The sequence below is a fragment of the Takifugu rubripes genome, chromosome 11, assembly GCF_901000725.2.
Source record: "Takifugu rubripes chromosome 11, fTakRub1.2, whole genome shotgun sequence".
Lineage (NCBI taxonomy): Eukaryota > Metazoa > Chordata > Actinopteri > Tetraodontiformes > Tetraodontidae > Takifugu > Takifugu rubripes.
The window spans coordinates 1,666,455-1,684,551 of NC_042295.1; the positions used below are offsets into that span (position 1 = coordinate 1,666,455).

General features: G+C 50.3%; 1 protein-coding gene and 1 long non-coding RNA gene across 2 annotated transcripts; one reads left to right on the plus strand and one right to left on the minus strand.

Annotated features, from left to right (window-relative positions):
- Nucleotides 1-597: 597 nt before the first annotated feature.
- LOC115251518 (uncharacterized) lies at nt 598-1,617 on the minus strand. The gene is made up of 2 exons (XR_003890083.1): nt 1,454-1,617; nt 598-928 (listed from the first exon to the last, which is right to left on the minus strand). It is a non-coding gene; the product is annotated as an uncharacterized lncRNA (long non-coding RNA).
- Nucleotides 1,352-17,996, plus strand: LOC101069340 (alpha-2-macroglobulin-like). The gene is made up of 35 exons (XM_029844056.1): nt 1,352-1,516; nt 1,610-1,790; nt 1,865-2,021; nt 2,087-2,139; nt 2,393-2,413; nt 2,517-2,682; nt 2,757-2,841; nt 2,919-3,030; nt 3,341-3,458; nt 3,529-3,638; nt 3,725-3,895; nt 4,109-4,330; nt 4,483-4,546; nt 4,631-4,776; nt 5,013-5,162; nt 5,328-5,474; nt 5,569-5,864; nt 6,095-6,320; nt 6,406-6,532; nt 6,650-6,771; nt 6,859-6,910; nt 7,120-7,203; nt 7,306-7,482; nt 7,553-7,628; nt 7,703-7,859; nt 7,940-8,014; nt 8,168-8,330; nt 8,404-8,591; nt 8,673-8,885; nt 9,003-9,115; nt 9,194-9,284; nt 9,395-9,463; nt 9,536-9,641; nt 17,644-17,685; nt 17,919-17,996. Exons 1-35 carry the CDS (start codon nt 1,431-1,433, stop codon nt 17,921-17,923), a joined length of 4,371 nt encoding a protein of 1,456 aa, XP_029699916.1. The 5' UTR covers nt 1,352-1,430; the 3' UTR covers nt 17,924-17,996.
- The last annotated feature ends 101 nt before the right edge of the window (nt 17,997-18,097 follow it).

Below are 18,097 nucleotides of genomic sequence, written 5' to 3' on the forward strand. Positions count from 1 at the left end.
AAAGATTTACAGTACAGTTTAGTGGCAAAATAGAAGATGCAGTGAGTCAGTCCATGGCAAAATGTAAAAGATATTTCCTGCTAAAATGATTCTCCTTTGGTTGGTCTTTGATTGCTCAGGTTTACTGTAATGTGCAGCTTATGCTGTTTAAAACACAAGAGTAATAGCACCAACAAAGACGTGTCCCTGTGTTGTTACAGGATGCAGCACGGACAAAAATGTGTTACGGTGATTCAACTATTTTGTCAAATACACAACTACATATATCAACTCATCACTACAGATAATACAGTGCTGTATAACACGATTAAGGCTGAGGGGATTTATTTTAAACTATCGTTAAAGATTTGTTAAGTTTGTACGTACAAAAATGCTGTTTCAGTAAAATTAGGATAAAGATTAATTTACAACAATCGACTTTCTACCTCAATGATTTTTAAAAAACTAGTTCTGGTTCAGGTTATTTTCGGTTTGTTTGGTTTTTTGATACCATATTTCCTACTTTTTCCCGTGAATTAAAAAAGTGATTGATTGAAATGTTTTGATTTTTAAATTGATTTTTAAAAAATAAAGGAAAAGAAAAAAAACCTTGCACTAACTTTCAATTCAACCTTTAATAACTAAGGACTTTTTTTATTTTTATTTTTTATTTAGCCAGAAATTGCCCACTGAGGTTAAATATTGCTTTTCCAAGGGAGACCTGGCCAACACAGTGCATTCACTATCAAAGTTACTGTCAAAGAAACAACATAACATACAGCTACAGGTACATACACACAATAAAACTACAACGTTCACACAAATCATGTTCAAAACCATGTTAAAATTGCTCTAGTATAAAATCTTTGGCAGCGATGAGAGCCTCTTCTGTTGCACGATATCACAAGCTCAGAACGCCTGGATTTGAGGATCATTCTGCCATTCTCCTCTGCAGATACAGAAAAAACCATCAGCAGTGGGACAGTGTTAGAGTCCACATACACATGACAATGCAATATTTGCTCTTTTCTTTTTTTCTTGACCACTATGTGTCTTTTGGGGTCCCCAGGGATATATGGGTGACGGCAGGGTTCACCCCTAAATAAGTCTGCAGCTATATACGTTATATATGAGGTTATACATGCTTCGTTGGTGTTATTTGGCGGGCATTAAAAGACCACCAGCTACTAAACCCAGACGGCAAGTTAGCATGCTGGCTAGTTGAGGACATTATTCTGTTAGTGTGCAGACAGACTAACAGACAGATAGAAACCTGCACCCACTCAAATTTTACATGCTGCCAATAATGAGCAGACTTTAAACGCAGGAACGTCACAGGTCTGATGTCACTGACAGAGAGACAGAGAGTGACAGAGAGAGAGAGAGACTGGGGCAGGGCTCTAAAGACTATTTAATGGACTCCGCAGCTCATCTCTGTCAGTCAGTCAGCCATGGCTCTGCCGGGGGGTCGTACTTGCGCGTGGACGCTGCTCCTTTGCCTCAACTGGGTCTTCTTCGATGGCGTGGCCGCCGGACCGTGAGTTTCCCTGCTCCAGGTTTCTTACGCCCATCAGATTTGGTGCTTGGTCGGTGAGATAACCGTCACGCTTGTATGTTTCTGTGGCTGCAGACAGTTCATGGTGACCATTCCTGGCATCATCGAAGTTGGATCGACGAGCAGGCTGTGCGCCAGTCTCTTGCAGCCCAACGAGTCTTTGGCCATGACCGCCATTCTCACCTACAACGACAACAAAATGGTCATCTTTGAGAAAGTCTCAGACAAACAATTCCACCAATGCACAAACTTCCAGGTCCTCAACGTCCAGCTTGCATGATTGGTTCTCTGGTCATCGTCAGTTCTAATGTTTCCATGTTTCTTCCACAGGCTCCGGAGATGTCGGAATCTAAGGTCCACAATCTCATCGTCACTGTACGCGGAGCGCAGTTTTCCTTGACGGAATCACGAAAAATCATGATCAAATACTACCCATTGAAGTCCTTCGTCCAAACAGACAAGCCCATCTACCTGCCTGGTCAAACAGGTAACCTGACCGGTCGGTTGGCTGTGTGAAAGAATCCGCTTAATCACGTTTTTTTCGCCTCTAAGTTCATTTCAGAGTCGTCACGCTGGACACCAAGCTGAGACCTGCAAAAGGGCTGGTGAGTTCCCTGGGGGTGTTTCTGAACCAGTACACACATGGGTTAGGTAATGATGTGTGGAAACCATGCAAAAGTCCAGCTGCAGGAGCGAAATCGGGCAAACCAAACAAAGCGTAGGTTGTGTCCTTTGACCTCTGATACCAGTTTGATCCATGTGTGCAAACAGCTGGCACAGATGAAGGGTCAAAGTATGCAGTCATAGTTGTGATTATTAGGAAAATTTCACATTTATCTCTATTTTTCTCTCTTCCAGTACGACGTCATCGAACTTCTGGTAAGGAAAACGGAAATTCTCACACTAATTGTTCTGCATCCCCGTAAGTTCTGGAAGTAGATTCCAGATTCCTGCAATTTTTTCCCTCGTTGATTTCACTCAGGACCCTGAACAAAACCGGATCGGGCGGTGGCTGAACGCCACGTCCAACGGGGCAATACTGCAGCTGTCCTATTCCCTCAACTCTGAGGTCCGCGAGGGATGGTATACCATTTCAGTTTGGATGAAGAGAAACCAAGTAAACAAGAGATTTAAGGTGGGAAAATATGGTAAGTTGCAGAGCTTTTCATTTGGCACCAAACCGCCCCTTCCCCCCATAAACCAAAACTCATCTGTCCCTCAGTCCTCCCAAAATTTAAGGTGAGCCTCCAAGCGCCCAACAAGGTAAGCGTTGGAAAAGAGGAACTGGAAATGGACGTCTGTGCAAAGTAAGTTCTTGTATCCACTTTGTGTTTTTAGCCATTACCAGCCACTCTCCTACCCTCTGAATCTTTGATCCAAACAGATACACGTATGGACAACCTGTGCCGGGGATGGTGAACATCGAGATTTGCCGGAGACCGAGCAGCTATTTGACCGATCAGATCCCAGGCCTGTGTTTCAAAGAGGCGAAACAGGTGTTGTAGTGTTATTAACTCTGGTTCTGAGCCATCGAAAAATGTAACACCTCCGCCGAAAGATGAGCGGAAGTGGTCACAGCAGAGGAGTGAAATCAAGATTCAGAGATCAATTCAGTTTAAAAAAACCCCACACAAACATTTTATGGCGTCACAAACCGTGCGCACGCTGGACTTTTAAGAACTAAAATGCATTTTCATCAATTTTAGCTGTATAAAATCATCAGCAAAAAGGGTTCAGCGTGATCAATAATCAGAAATCTGTCGGGAAACTTTCAGCAACTCTCCAATTTTGTTTTTTGCTATCCAGACGGACAAGACCGGCTGTGCCAAATTCAACCCCAAAATGTCGGTTTTCACCAAAATAGAAGCTACGGCGTTTCACCCTTCCCTCCACATCACAGCCAGCGTGGAGGAGGAGGGGACAGGCAAGTTTTGCCAGTCTTACTGCTCGTTCAGGATGTTGTGTTGCTGTAACTCGGCTGCTTTTCCTCACAGGAACTTCACTTCCAGCGGAGAAAGTTGTGGAGCTCTCTTATATAATTGGGAAGTTGATCTTTGTTGAAACACCCAAGATTTACAATGAGGAATCCACTTTGGAGGGGAAGGTGGGCGTAAGAGATGGTTTTCAAGGCCGTCAGAGTCTAGAAGCTTTGGTGATTTTATGGGATGCCCCTTTTCTCATTTCCGGCAGATTAAAGCGGTTCACCACAACGATACGCCCGTCCCTAACATGGAGATCCAGTTACTGAATGCTAAAGGCTGGCAGGACTGGGTGCTACTGAACCTCACCACAGATGTCGAGGGAATTGCCACTTTCTCATTAAACACAACACTGTTCAATGGAGAGGACATCAGACTCAAGGTAGGTGACTGAATGGGGCCAATCACACATCACCGGGCCCCAGTGACGTCACACAAGGGGCCACTGGGAGTCGGGTTTATGTTAAGTTGCTGGTCATAACGCCAGAAATGAAATCAGTAACAGAGGACATCAATATAACGTTTAAGAATAGAATCATTTATAAAAACATGAAACATATTTGACAAACTCTAAAAGCACCTTCCGTCCAATCAGGCCTCAGCAGTACGACAAGACCGTAACTTCCTGGAACCATTCTTTGACAGCGCCCACCACACAGTGTCCGTGTTCCAGCCGCCTTTGCCTTTTTCCAAATCTGTCAGCTCCTTGGTCGTGAACAAAAAGGAGGAAGCTCTTTCGTGTGATGGAGAGGAGACCATCTCCATCAGATACAACTTCGTGGGAGAAACTGCAGGAAATGTGGATGTGATATATTTGGTGAGCAGCGACTGGGGCGCTTTAGAAACATTTACCCAGAATTCAAAGAAAAATGCCCCTCAACACAAGTGCTAACTGTAATGCTAACACTGTACAAAAGGTCAAATTCCTCAGATTATCGCGATCAACTGTGTTGTGACAAATTCTCCCAGATTATGTCAAGAGGAATGATCATCACTCAGGGACTTCAAATGGTGGAGATTCTGAAAGATCCCGGTAGGCCACCCCAGTTTTTCATAGCGTCTTTTGGAAGTCTGAGTGCTTTGCTTTTCCGACATCAATGTTCCGTTTCTCTTTCAGTGACGGAGGGCAGCATATCCTTCAGTGTGAAAATGTCTCCAGAGTTTTCACCGGCCCTGCAGGTCATGGCGTACGTCATCCTCCCGAGCGAGAACGTGATTGCCCACAAGGCCGATTTCACCGTGACCAAATGCTTCCTTAACAAGGTCAGTGGCCGTACGAGCCCAAGCTAACACACTGTCATACGAAACAGCTGCTGTTTGGATTAAAAAGGTTCCAGGAGGGCCGAGGAGGTGGATTCCAGGTTATTCAGTCCTTGTGATCTGTAACCTCTTAGCCAGATGGAGCCAAATCTCACACGCTGGACTTTTAATTTAAATTGTCGCCTCATTACTTGTGTTAGAAACAGTGTGTTCCTTTAAACTTCTACTCTGTGTGTTAGGTGTCTGTGGAGTTTTCCCCGACCTCCGCTGTCCCGGGAGAGGAAGTCAACATGAAGGTGAAGGCTCTTCCAAACTCTCTGTGTGGCGTGAGCGCCATTGACCAGAGCGTCCTCATCCTAGAGCCCGGGGAGACCATGACCGCTGACAAGGTAAATGCCAGGACCAAATTTAATCAGGACACATTTGTTAAGGTTCTTGGAGAAGCCCAGTCCGACCAGCTAGAAGGTGGTTCTTCATAGGGATATTTGTTGTGTTGTGTGAAGATGCTTTAGCCAGGGTTCATCTCCAGCTTCAGCTTCCATTTTCATTTTCAGATATTTAACTTGCTGCATGTGAGTAGAGTTTCTGGTATCCCATATGAAATTGTGGACTCTGAACCGTGTTTACACTTGAGGCAAAAAAGATATACATTGCCCGTTCCACCTTGTGATGAGGCAAATGACGCTCATTCAGTTTTTCAGGTAAATGCTGTCTCGTTCTTTCAACAATATGTGGTATATTCACTAAAAAGCAAACTCTAACTCATCGTGACTTCCTTTTGCCTGTGCTAACCAGAGTTTAGGTCTGAAGGTTGCCACAAATTTGCTAATCAAGATGCCATCATGTGTGAAATTCAAAGGGTTGGAGTACCATCGTGGTATGTGTGAGCTGTTATTTCCCCCACTTGTAAAACGAATGATGCGAAAGTTGTACAATTCTGAAATTTTGGCAATGACTCTTGTTGTGGTGTTTCTTCACGGGTTAGCACCATGTGTGATACATGGTGTGCTTGGGGCACTAGGAATAGACGTAATCAAAACCGTCCGCACTTTCTTCCCAGAAACCTGGGTGTGGAAACTGGCTGAAGTCGGGTGAGGTTCTGATCTACTCAGCTTCCATAAAAATGTCCCCAAAACCCCGCCTTCTAGTGGCTAGCCATATTAACGCTAATGATATAATTCCTACCATGTCCACTCGGTGAGACGTAACTGAATCCTCTGACACCTGAGCAAAGTATAATCTGATTAAGCCACCATGGGAAACTCCTTTTGCGTGATTGAAGATTAGCTGAATCTGTGTGTTGCCTCTTTGCTACCTCCAGAGACTCTGCACAGACGGATTTGCCCCTCACTGTCCCAGACACCATCACCACCTGGAAGACGGAGGCGTTCTGCTTGTCCCCTCAGGGTTTCGGCCTAGCTCCCCAGAACGAGATCACTGTGTTCCAGCCCTTCTTCCTGGAGCTCAGCCTGCCGTACTCCATCATCCGCGGCGAGCAGTTTGAACTGAAGGCAACCGTCTTCAACTACCAGTCCACTTGCATGATGGTGCGCGATGCCACGCTCATCTTCTCTGGATTGTAGTGTGTTTTAAAAAAAATTTCGTAAATATTTTGAGCCGTGTCTTCAACAGGTCAGCGTGAAAGCAGCCCCATCGGATGAATATACCCTCACACCTCTGTCCGGAAACGAGTACACTTCCTGTCTGTGTGGCAGCGAACGCAAAACCCTGAGCTGGACCATGGTGCCCTCAGTGTTGGGTAAGGCCATCGAAAAACGTTAGACTGATCTATATGACAATGTTAAAATGATCCACATCAACGGCTCTCAGACAGTTGAATTTCTCATAAAACTATTGTGTTTCGTCACCTTTACAGGCGTTGTGAACGTAACTGTGAGCGCCGAGGCCATAGCATCACACGCGTCATGTGACAACGAGATCGTGAGCGTGCCGGAGAGAGGTCGCATCGACACGGTCACGCGGTCGCTTATCGTGAAGGTAAAACCCCATCAGCTGACAGCATCTGCGATACCTTGTCATGGCGATGGGAAGGTCATGCCTTGTTTTTTTTAATTTCAATTTCAGGCCGAAGGGACGGAGATGAAAAAAATAAATAACTGGCTGCTGTGTCCAAACGGTCAGTCCAGTTCACATCCAGGTTTCACTAAAAATGGACATTGCGTCCTATCTGCCCCCTGCTGGTAGCCTTTGGTATCAGAAAAGGCCCCTTCTCCCTCCACTGCTCTATCCATAGAGCACTAAAAGGCCATCAGAACCATTGCTCTATGCTAAAAATTTCTATCTCTGCCTTTGAAAAGGGATTTCATGCGTGTGTTTTATTTCCAGATGAGGTGCTGAAAGAGGAAGTCGAACTAGAACTTCCTGATAATGCGATCGATGGATCAGCCCGAGCTTTAGTATCTGTGCTGGGTAATCAGATTACTCCATTCAAATGGGTTTTGTCACGTCGTTAGACGGACGGGTTCATTTTGCTCAATGCGCTCGCTGTACTTCAACCCGGCTGTCCTGCAGGCGACATTATGGGCCGGGCTCTGCAGAACCTGGATGGACTGTTGAAGATGCCGTACGGATCCGGGGAGCAGAACATGGCGCTCCTGGCCCCCAACATCTATATCCTACAGTACCTGAGAAGCACAGAACAGCTGACAGATGACATCTTAAAGAAGGCCATCCACTTCCTGACCAGTGGTGAGGAGCCGGATCATGGAGGATGAATATGTCTGTCATCCTAATCTGAATGTGCGCTTAATTTATCCAGGATATCAGAGGCAGCTGAACTACAAACACCGGGATGGATCTTACAGCGCATTTGGAATCGGAGACCGGAACACCTGGTGAGAAGAAACGTTAGTCAGGCTGCTCAGGTCGCTACGTCTAGATTCCTGAGCTGATGATAATCTGTTCGCAGGCTGACCGCTTTCGTGGTGAGATCTTTTGAAAAAGCGAAGGCATTCATCTACATCGACCCGACAAAGATGGATGAGTCCAAGAACTGGCTGCTGGGCCGACAGAAAGAAGACGGCTGTTTTGCGCAATCTGGAAAACTCTTCAACAACAGGATGAAGGTGATCTAATGGGCTGCCCCGAGATTCCAACCCTGGATGTGGGCGATGCTGATGGTTTGACTGGTGCTTCCTCTCCTCAGGGTGGAGTTTCTGATGAAGTGACGCTCAGCGCTTACATCACGGCCGCCTTACTGGAGATGAACATGTCGGCTACTGTAAGTACTCGACGGTGCTAAAGTCGACAGAAGCTAAAGAGCTGGACCGGTCCAGGAATAGAAGAAAACAGACAGATTTTTATATAACTTAGATTGATAATGGTCGCAGAAATTAAAAAAAAACAAAAAACATTTTCACGGTATATTTTGCAGGATCTTCCAGTCCACAGGAGCATGATGTGCCTCAAAGAATCCACCAACAACCCGAACAACACCTACACGACAGCTCTCATGGCCTACGTCTTCTCTCTGGCTGGAGACTTGAAGACTCGTGATTTCCTCCTGCAGCACTTGGATTCGGTTGCCTCCCAGGAAGGTGAGTCAGAAGCCCTGATGGGCACCATTGCAGTCTGGTCCTGTTGACCCATTTGAACCTGTCGCCTGCGTAGGGGGCTTAATCCACTGGTCCCAGAGCACAGATGAGGGGTTTGGCTCTCTGTCAGTGGAGATCGGCTCCTACGTTCTGCTCGCCAAACTCAGTGGTTCTCCGACTACCGAAGACCTGGGCTACGCCAGCCGCATCGTCAGATGGCTCTCCATGCAGCAGAACTACTATGGAGGCTTCTCCTCTACACAGGTATGAGCGAAGGAGATGGGGATCTTCCTGGGACGTAGAAAATCACATCCATAGAGGATAACTGGGCTGTCGTTGTTGTAGGACACGGTGGTCGCTCTTCAGGCTCTGGCCCTTTACTCCACTCTGGTGTACAGCACAAAGGGTTCAAGCACGGTCAAGGTCAATAGCCCCAGTGGTCAACTGGTATTTGATGTGAACCAGAACAACAAACTGGTCTACCACGAGAAGCTGCTGAAGGACCTGGGAGGAAAAGTCAACCTGGAAGTGGAGGGCTCAATGTGTGCTTCAATACAGGTACTGGTCCACAAAATGAGTACCCAGAGCTTGTAGATGTTTAGAATCACAGAACCGGATCATACCTGCTCGACTCAGTAGAACTGCCACATAACATCCGTCCTAACATCTTCCCAGATTTCTCTTCACTACAACATTCCAACTCCTACCACCGTTTACATTTTCTTCGTGGAGGCAAAACCAGAGTGTCAGACTCAGAAAAACAGAGTCACGCTGAAGCTTTCGTCCCTGTGAGTAAAGGTCAGCTACCGCTTCAAACGAGACTACAACAACGCCACTGGAGCATAGCGTTTGTGGATGTGTTACAGATACAGGGGCAAGCAACAGACCACAAACATGGTCATCCTGGAGGTTACAATGCTGTCTGGATTTGTTCCCGATCCCAAGTCTGTGGCGAATGTGAGTAAAGTACACCCTGCTCAAGAGGGTTTAATACTTCAGTAAAACTGTCTGAGGGTAAAGAACTTTATTCTCCATCAACCTGACATTCTTATATTGACCCCATGCAGCTCCGTCAAGCCCTCTTGGTGGGTCATGTTGACGAGAACGAGGGCCGAGTTCTGATCTACATCACTGAGGTCAGGAAGATCTGCTGTGACGGTTGATCTCCAGCTTAGATCATGTGATAACCTCAGTCTTGTCTCTAACAGCTGCCGAAGGACATCCCGATCCCCCACACTTTAACCCTGATCCAGGAGGTCCCAGTGCAGAACCTGAAACCAGCTTTGGTCAAGATCTACGACTACTACCAGCCCAGTAAGACCTTCTTTTCTGCTCCGTCTGTGACGGGTATGGTATGGACCCAAGTGCAGTACAAAACAGGCAATGAACTGATGATCAGTTAACAGGTTTATTAATTGCAATCTGGCACACAAAAAACAGTTCGAGGGCAGGGCAGTGGACTTGGTCGATGCAGGCAAAAGTTCAGTAACCGGGAGGCAGGCAGAATCAGGCAAACAATCCAGAGGGAGACTGGCTGAGCTCGTGGTCAAAACAGAAGACAGAGTTAATTTAGCGGGGGTCAGGCAGAACAGGCAGGTCGTACACAGGCAGGGTCGATACCGGGAAGACAGGCAGGAAAACGCTGGAAGGTCTTGCATTGCAGAGAACAATCTGGCACCGGGTGAGTGTGAGGCTGGAGAATATATACTGGTAGGTGAGCTGATTGATGAGTGAGAGCAGGTGTGTGATCAGTGACTGAGCGCAGGTGTGGTGATCAGAGGGTGTGGTGTGAGCAGGGCAGTGGAAAAGTACTGAGTCCATGGGTTGGAGCAGAGTGTGGCAGAACCCCCCCCTCAAGGGACGGCTCCTGACGTCCCCAAAAAGTCCCATGAGCCAGGGCGGGAGGAGGGGGAAACTGGAAGGCGGGTTAGAATTCCTGAGAGGAGGACAAGGTCACCTGCAGATCTCCCGTCTGCGACCGGGAATCCTCCTCTGGCTCAGGAGCTGGAGCAGCAGTAGCGCCGACAGCACGCACCCCTCGACGAGGAAAGCCCCCGACCATGCTGTGAGAGGGCTGATCTGGATGCTGCCGATGAAAGTCACGGAGGAGCTGTCGGTCCACAATGTGACGAGCAGGAACCCAAGATCTTTCTTCTGAGCCATAACCCTCCCAGTCAACGAGATACTGAAGGCCTCTGCCACGAACACGGGAGCGGATGATGCGGCGCACAGCATAGGTGAGTCCCCCATCAATGAAGCGAGGAGGAGGCGGTGGAGGAGCAGCGGGCACCAGAGGGCTCTCTCGGACAGGCTTGACCTTGACACATGGAAGGTTGGGTGAACCCTCATGGACCGGGGAAGCTTGAGCCTGACTGCCACAGGATTGATGACTCCTTCGATGAGGAACGGTCTGATGAACTTGGGAGCCAGCTTGTTGGACTCCACCCGCAGTGGAAGGTCCCAGGTGGAGAGCCAGACCTTCTGGCCCACCTGATATTCTGGAGCTTGGGAACGACGGTTGGCAGCAGAGGAGTAGCGGCCAGCAGTTTTCAGGAGGGAGGCTCTAGGTCGGGCCCAGGTCCGATGACAGCGATGGAGGAAGGCTTGAACTGAAGGGCAAGAGGCCTCCTTCTCCAGGGCTGGGAAGAAGGGTGGCTGATACCCATAGGCACACTGGAAAGGAGACAGGCCTGTGGCAGAGCTTGTCAAAGTGTTGTGAGCATATTCCACCCACAACAGCTGCTGGGACCAGGAAGATGGGTTCTGGGACACAGTACACCGAAGGGCTGTTTCCATCTGTTGGTTCACCCTTCCAGTCTGGCCATTGGATTGAGGATGGAACCCTGATGACTCGGCGTGGCTCCCAGCAATCTGCAGAACTCCTGCCAGAACACGGAAGAGAGACCACATCCACAGGAATTCCATGGAAATGGAAGACATGGTCGAGGAGTAGTTGGGCAGTCTCTTTAGCTGATGGGAGCTTGGGTAAGGGGACGAAGTGAGCCACCTTAGAGAAGCGATCCACGATTGTAAGTATGGCCGTCTTCCCCTCAGATGGTGGCAGACCAGTGACAAAGTCTATAGAAATGTGTGACATGGGACGATGCGGCACAGGAAGTGGCTGTAGACCGTTGTGAGACCGGACGGGGCCTGACGTGAAGACTTGTTCTGGTTGCAGGTAGGGCAGGCATTGACATATTCCCGGGTGTCCTCCTCTAACGTGGACCACCAGAAGTGTTGCTGGAGGACGTCACAGGTTCTCTGGATCCCCGGACGACAGGAAAACCTAGAGGCATGAGCCTCTGGGACCAGCCTCCCCCTCTGTAGAGGTTCTCACCCTCTCCTCGATCTCCCACGTCAGGGATGCGACAACACAAGGAGACGGTAGAATGGTGTCTGCAGAGGTGGATTCATCCCCCTCTCGCTGAAACTGGCGTGACAATGCGTCTGGTTTGACATTGTGGGAGCCGGGTCTGTAGGAGAGGGAGAAATCAAACCTGGTGAAGAAGAGGGCCCATCGTGCCTGTCGGGAGTTGAGTCTCTTAGCAGTTCGGATGTACTCCAGGTTCTTGTGATCTGTCCAAACTAAGAAGGGCTGCTTAGTCCCTTCAAGCCAGTGTCGCCACTCCTCTAGGGCCAGCTTGACAGCCAGAAGCTCCCGATTGCCAGTGTCATAATTTCTCTCGGCCGGTGAAAGACGCCGAGAGAAGGCGGCACATGGATGGAGTTTCTGGTCACCTGCTGCTCGCTGAGACAGGACTGCACCCACTCCAACATCGGAAGCATCCACCACCACAACAAACTGTCGTTCAATGTCCGGGACCTGGAGGATGGGTGCTGAGCTGAACCGGTTCTTCAGGGTCTGGAAAGCAGAGTCTGCAGCGTGGGACCAGCAGAAAGGACTCTTGGGGGAGGTCAACATGGTGAGGGGAGCAGCAATGGAGCTATAGTTCCGGATGAAGCGTCAATAAAAGTTTGCAAAACCCAGGAAACGCTGCAGTTGCTTACGGGTCTCAGGAACTGGCCAGGACTTTACCGCCTCCACCTTAGCAGGATCCATCTCCAAGCGTCCCTCGGTCACAATGTAGCCAAGAAAGGCCACCGACTGGGTGTGGAACTCGCATTTCTCAACCTTGACGAACAGCGAATTCTCCAGGAGGCGCTGCAACACCGTCCTCCATCCATCCATCCATTCTCTACCGCTTATCCGGGTCGGGTCGCGGGGGCAGCAGCCTAAGGAGAGAAGCCCAGACTTCCCTCTCCCCAGCTACCTCCTCCAGCTCATCCGGAGGGATCCCCAGGCGTTCCCAGGCCAGCCGAGAGACATAGTCTCTCCAACGTGTCCTGGGTCTCCCCGGGGGTCTCCTACCGGAGGGACATGCCCTGAACACCTCACCAGGGAGGCGTCCAGGGGGCATCCTGACTAGATGCCCAAGCCACCCCATCTGGCTCCTCTCAACGCGGAGGAGCAGTGACTCTACTCCGAGCTCCTCCCGGATGGCAGAGCTTCTCACCCTATCTCTAAGGGAGAGCCCAGCCACCCTACGGAGGAAGCTCATTTCAGCTGCTTGTACCCGTGATCTTGTTCTTTCGGTCATTACCCAAAGCTCATGACCATAGGTGAGGGTAGGAACGAAGATCGACCGGTAAATCGAGAGCTTCGCCTTTCGGCTCAGCTCTCTCTTCACCACAACGGACCGGTGCAGAGTCCGCATTACTGTGGACGCCACACCGATCCGCCTGTCGATCTCCCGCTCCATTCTTCCCTCACTCGTGAACAAGACCCCGAGGTACTTAAACTCCTCCACTTGGGGCAGGATCTCCTCCTTTACCCGGAGAAGGCACTCCACCTTTTTCCGGTTGAGAACCATGGCCTCGGATTTGGAGGTGCTGATTCTCATCCCAGCCGCTTCACATGCGGCGGCGAACCGATCCAGTGATAGTTGGAGGTCACGGGCCGATGAAGCCAACAGGACCACATCATCCGCAAAAAGCAGAGACTCGATCCTGAGGTCACCAAACCGGATCCCCTCAACACCATGACTGCACCTAGAAATTCTGTCCATAAAAATTATGAACAGAATCGGTGACAAAGGGCAACCCTGGCGGAGGCCAACCCTCACCGGAAACGAGTTCGACTTACTGCCAGCAATTCGGACCAAACTCTGGCACCGATCGTACAGGGAGCGGACAGCCCGTATCAGCGGGCCCGACACCCCATACTCTCGGAGGACCCCCCACAGGACCCCCCGAGGGACAAGGTCGAATGCCTTCTCCAAGTCCACAAAACACATGTGGACTGGTTGGGCAAACTCCCATGCACCCTCGAAGACCCTGCGGAGGGTGTAGAGCTGGTCCACTGTTCGACGGCCAGGACGAAAACCACATTGCTCCTCCTGAATCCGAGGTTCGACTATCCGGCGGACCCTCCTCTCCAGTACCCCTGAATAGACCTTACCAGGGAGGCTGAGGAGTGTGATCCCCTATAGTTGGAACACACCCTCCGGTCCCCCTTCTTAAAAAGAGGGACTACCACCCCGGTCTGCCAATCCAGCGGCACTGCCCCCGATGTCCACGCGATGTTGCAGAGTCGAGTCAACCACGACAGCCCTACAACATCCAGAGCCTTAAGGGACTCTGGGCGGATCTCATCCACCCCCGGGGCCTTGCCACCGAGGAGTTTTTTAACTACCTCGGCAACTTCAGCCCCGGAGATACGAGAGCCCATCTCCAGGTCCCCAGGCCCTACTTCCTCACTGGAAGGCGTGTTGGTGGGATTGAGGAGGTCCTCGAAGTATTCCTTCCACCGATCCACAACATCCCGAGTTGAGGTCAGCAGCACACCATCACCACTATACACAGCGTTGACAGTGCACTGCTTCCCCCTCCTCAGACGCCGGATGGTGGTCCAGAACCTTTTCGAGGCCGTCCGAAAGTCGTTCTCCATGGCCTCACCGAACTCTTCCCATGCCCGAGTCTTTGCCTCGGCAACCGCCGTAGCTGCACTCCGCTTGGCACGCCGGTACCCATCTGCTGCCTCAGGAGTCCCACAGGCCAGTAAGGCCCGATACGACTCCTTCTTCAGCTTGACGGCATCCCTCACCGCTGGTGTCCACCAGCGGGTTCGGGCATTGCCGCCACGACAGGCACCAACCACCTTGCGGCCACAGCACCGGTCAGCTGCCTCAACAATGGAGGCACGGAACACGGTCCACTCGGACTCAATGTCCCCCGCCTCCCCCGGGACATGGTCAAAGCTCTCCCGGAGGCGTGAGTTGAAGCTCCTTCTGACAGGGGACTCTGCCAGGCGTTCCCAGCAGACCCTCACAACACGTTTGGGCCTGCCAGGTCTGTCCGGCATCCTTCCCCACCATCGGAGCCAACTCACCACCAGGTGGTGATCAGTTGACAGCTCCGCCCCTCTCTTCACCCGAGTGTCCAGAACATGCGGCCGCAAATCCGATGACACAACCACAAAGTCGATCATTGATCTGTGGCCTAAGGCGTCCTGGTGCCAAGTGCACATGTGGACGCCTTTATGTCTGAACAAGGTGTTCGTTATGGACAATCTGAGACGAGCACAGAAGTCCAATAACAAAACACCACTCGGGTTCAGATCAGAACACCGTCCTGACATGGTGAATGTGATCCTCAAGGCAGGTGGAGAAGATAAGAATGTCGTCTAAGTAGACAAACACATATTTATTGATCATGTCCCGGAGGACATCATTCACCAAGGCTTGGAAGACAGCGGGGGCATTGGTGAGACCGAATGGCATCACCAAATATTCATAATGTCCAGTGGGGGTGTTGAAGGCCGTCTTCCACTCGTCCCCCTCCCTGATGCGTACGAGGTGGTAGGCATTACGAAGGTCAAGCTTGGTGAAGATCTTGGCCCCTTGAAGTAGCTCATAGGCAGAGGAAATGAGTGGTAGGGGGTACTGGTTCTTGATAGTGATGTCGTTGAGACCCCGGTAATCGATGCAAGGGCGCAGGGTCTTGTCCTTCTTGTCCACAAAAAAGAATCCTGCCCCTGCAGGGATGAGAACGGGCGTATGATTCCAGCAGCCAGAGAGTCATTAATATAGTTCTCCATGGCCTCCCGCTCTGGACCAGACAGAGAGTAGAGGCGCCCCTTAGGAGGTGACGTGCCAGGCTTCAGATCAATACAGCAGTCGTAAGGGCGGTGGGGGGGCAGCGAGGTAGCTTTGGCCTTACTGAACACCTCCCTGAGGTCGTGGTACTCAGCAGGGACTGGTCCAGGCAGGTGCTGGGGAGTGTAGTCTAGCACAGCATTGATGCATCCCGAAGGCAGACCTGGTGGCAGAAACCGCTCCAGCTGGGGATAGTGGCTGTGGTCCAGTTGACATGCGGGTTGTGTTTGCGGAGCCATGGAAAGCCCAGGATCAGAGGAATGTTGGATGAGGGCAGGAGATGAAACTGGATGGTCTGATGATGGTTACCAGAAATCAGCATGTGAACAGGGGCAGTCTGGTGAGCAACCGTTCCCAGAAGATGACCATCCAGGGCCCTGGCAGGAATCGGTGGGTTGAGGGGAATCCTCTCTAGCCCGAGTTGCATAGCCAAGCCCTCGTCCATAATATTGCCATCGGAACCGGAGTCAATGAAGGTGGCCAGGGTGTGAGAGTCATCGGCGAGAAGAAGCTTGGCTAGAAAGAGGGGACATTTAATCTGAGAGGAAGATTTCACTCCCACATGACTCACCAGGACTTCCTCATTCACTGGGGAGCTCTGCCTTTTAACGGACACAGAGAGATAAAATGTCCATATTGCCCGCAGTACATACAGAGGTTCCCCATCTGGCGACGCTGACACTCCTCTGGTGTGAGTCTGGTGCGACCCAGTTGCATCGGTTCTGGGTCAGCAGGAACAGGGGCAGAAGCGGAGGGGAAATTCAGGCGGTGAGCTGCCGTGGAAAGTGCGGGGTTCTGTCTCCTCTCTCTTCTCCGGGCCCCGACACGAAGATCCAGTCGAGTGCTGAGCTCGATGAGTTCATCCAGTGTGGCAGGTAGAGGACAAGAAACCAGTTCGTCCTTGATATTTTCTGCTAAACCATGCAGAAAGGCATCCCGGAGTGCAGCCAGGTTCCAGTCACTCTGACGAGCCTTGGTCCGGAAGTCGATGGAGTAATCTGCCACGGACTGATTCCCCTGCCGTATGGAGAGGAGCTCAGAAGTGCCATCTGGACCCGTAGCTCCCAGCCCGAAGACCTTGCACAGCTCCTCCGAGAAGGCCTGGAATGAAGCACAGGCAGGAGTCTGCCTCTCCCACTCTGCGGTTCCCCAGAGGAGAGCTCTTCCTGTCAGGTTGCTGATGACGTATGCCACCTTGGCTCCCTCAGTGGCAAATGTGTGTGGCTGCAGACTGAAGAGCAGAGAACAGGAAGTCAGGAAGGGACGACAGAGCTTGGGATCCCCATTGTAGCGCTCTGGGGCCCCCAGCCGGGGTTCTGATATCATCCTCGGCAGAGTTGGAACTGGAGCAGGAGGTGGAGGTGCTGGTGCAGAGACTGTGGCCTCTGGAGAGGAAAGGGTGGAGGTCAGCTGCTGCAGTTGAGCTGTGAGGGCTGTGATGGCCCTGGCTTGGGCCTCCGCAGCTTGTCGGGCATGGGCAGCCGCCTCCTCCATCCGCTGCTCATGAAACATGAGCATTCTCTCGATTCTTTCAAACCGATCCCGTGGTGACGGTGATTCTGCTGGGTCCATGACTGGCCAGATTGTACCGTGACCCAAGTGCAGTACAAAACAGGCAATGAACTGATGATCAGTTAACAGGTTTATTAACTGCAATCTGGCACACAAAAAACAGTTCGAGGGCAGGGCAGTGGACTTGGTCGATGCAGGCAAAAGTTCAGTAACCGGGAGGCAGGCAGAATCAGGCAAACAATCCAGAGGGAGACTGGCTGAGCTCGTGGTCAAAACAGAAGACAGAGTTAATTTAGCGGGGGTCAGGCAGAACAGGCAGGTCGTACACAGGCAGGGTCAATACCGGGAAGACAGGCAGGTAAACGCTGGAAGGTCTTGCATTGCAGAGAACAATCTGGCCCTGAGTGTGTGAGGCTGGAGAATATATACTGGTAGGTGAGCTGATTGATGAGTGAGAGCAGGTGTGTGATCAGTGACTGAGAGTGGGTGTGGTGATCAGAGGGTGTGGTGTGAGCAGGGCAGTGGAAAAGTACTGAGTCCATGGGCTGGAGCAGAGTGTGACACCGTCAGACATGACACATGAGTTTAGGTTTAAATTTGAACTTAGAATTATTTTTTTATGTCAATCTAATTCTTCTGTTTCTTATCAGGTGACCAGGCAGAGACGGAATATGTCGTCACCTGTGATGTAGGTAAGTTGATTGAGTTATAATACAGCAAATATAATACACCAAACATTTTTTATTACATTAGCAGACATAATTTTAAACGTATCTTACCCTTTCAATATATCTTAACTTTGACATTTGTCGCTGTTCAGGCCTGTTGTGTTACACATTTCATTCTAAATTGTGACCTCATATTCACTTTGTATGAAAAGTGTGTGTTTTGAGTGAATTTTAACACATTTTCCTTTCGTTTGCAGACTAAATAATCAAGTGGCATCATCTCTCTGGATGGTTTCTTTGTTTGCTTTCTGAAGTAAAGTTGTGCATCGATTCAATATTGTCCGTTTCACTTTTAGTCATTTTATTTACATTAAGGTGTTTGGCAACAGCCAACAGGAAACATTCTTAGACAACAACATACATCCAGGGGGCGCCA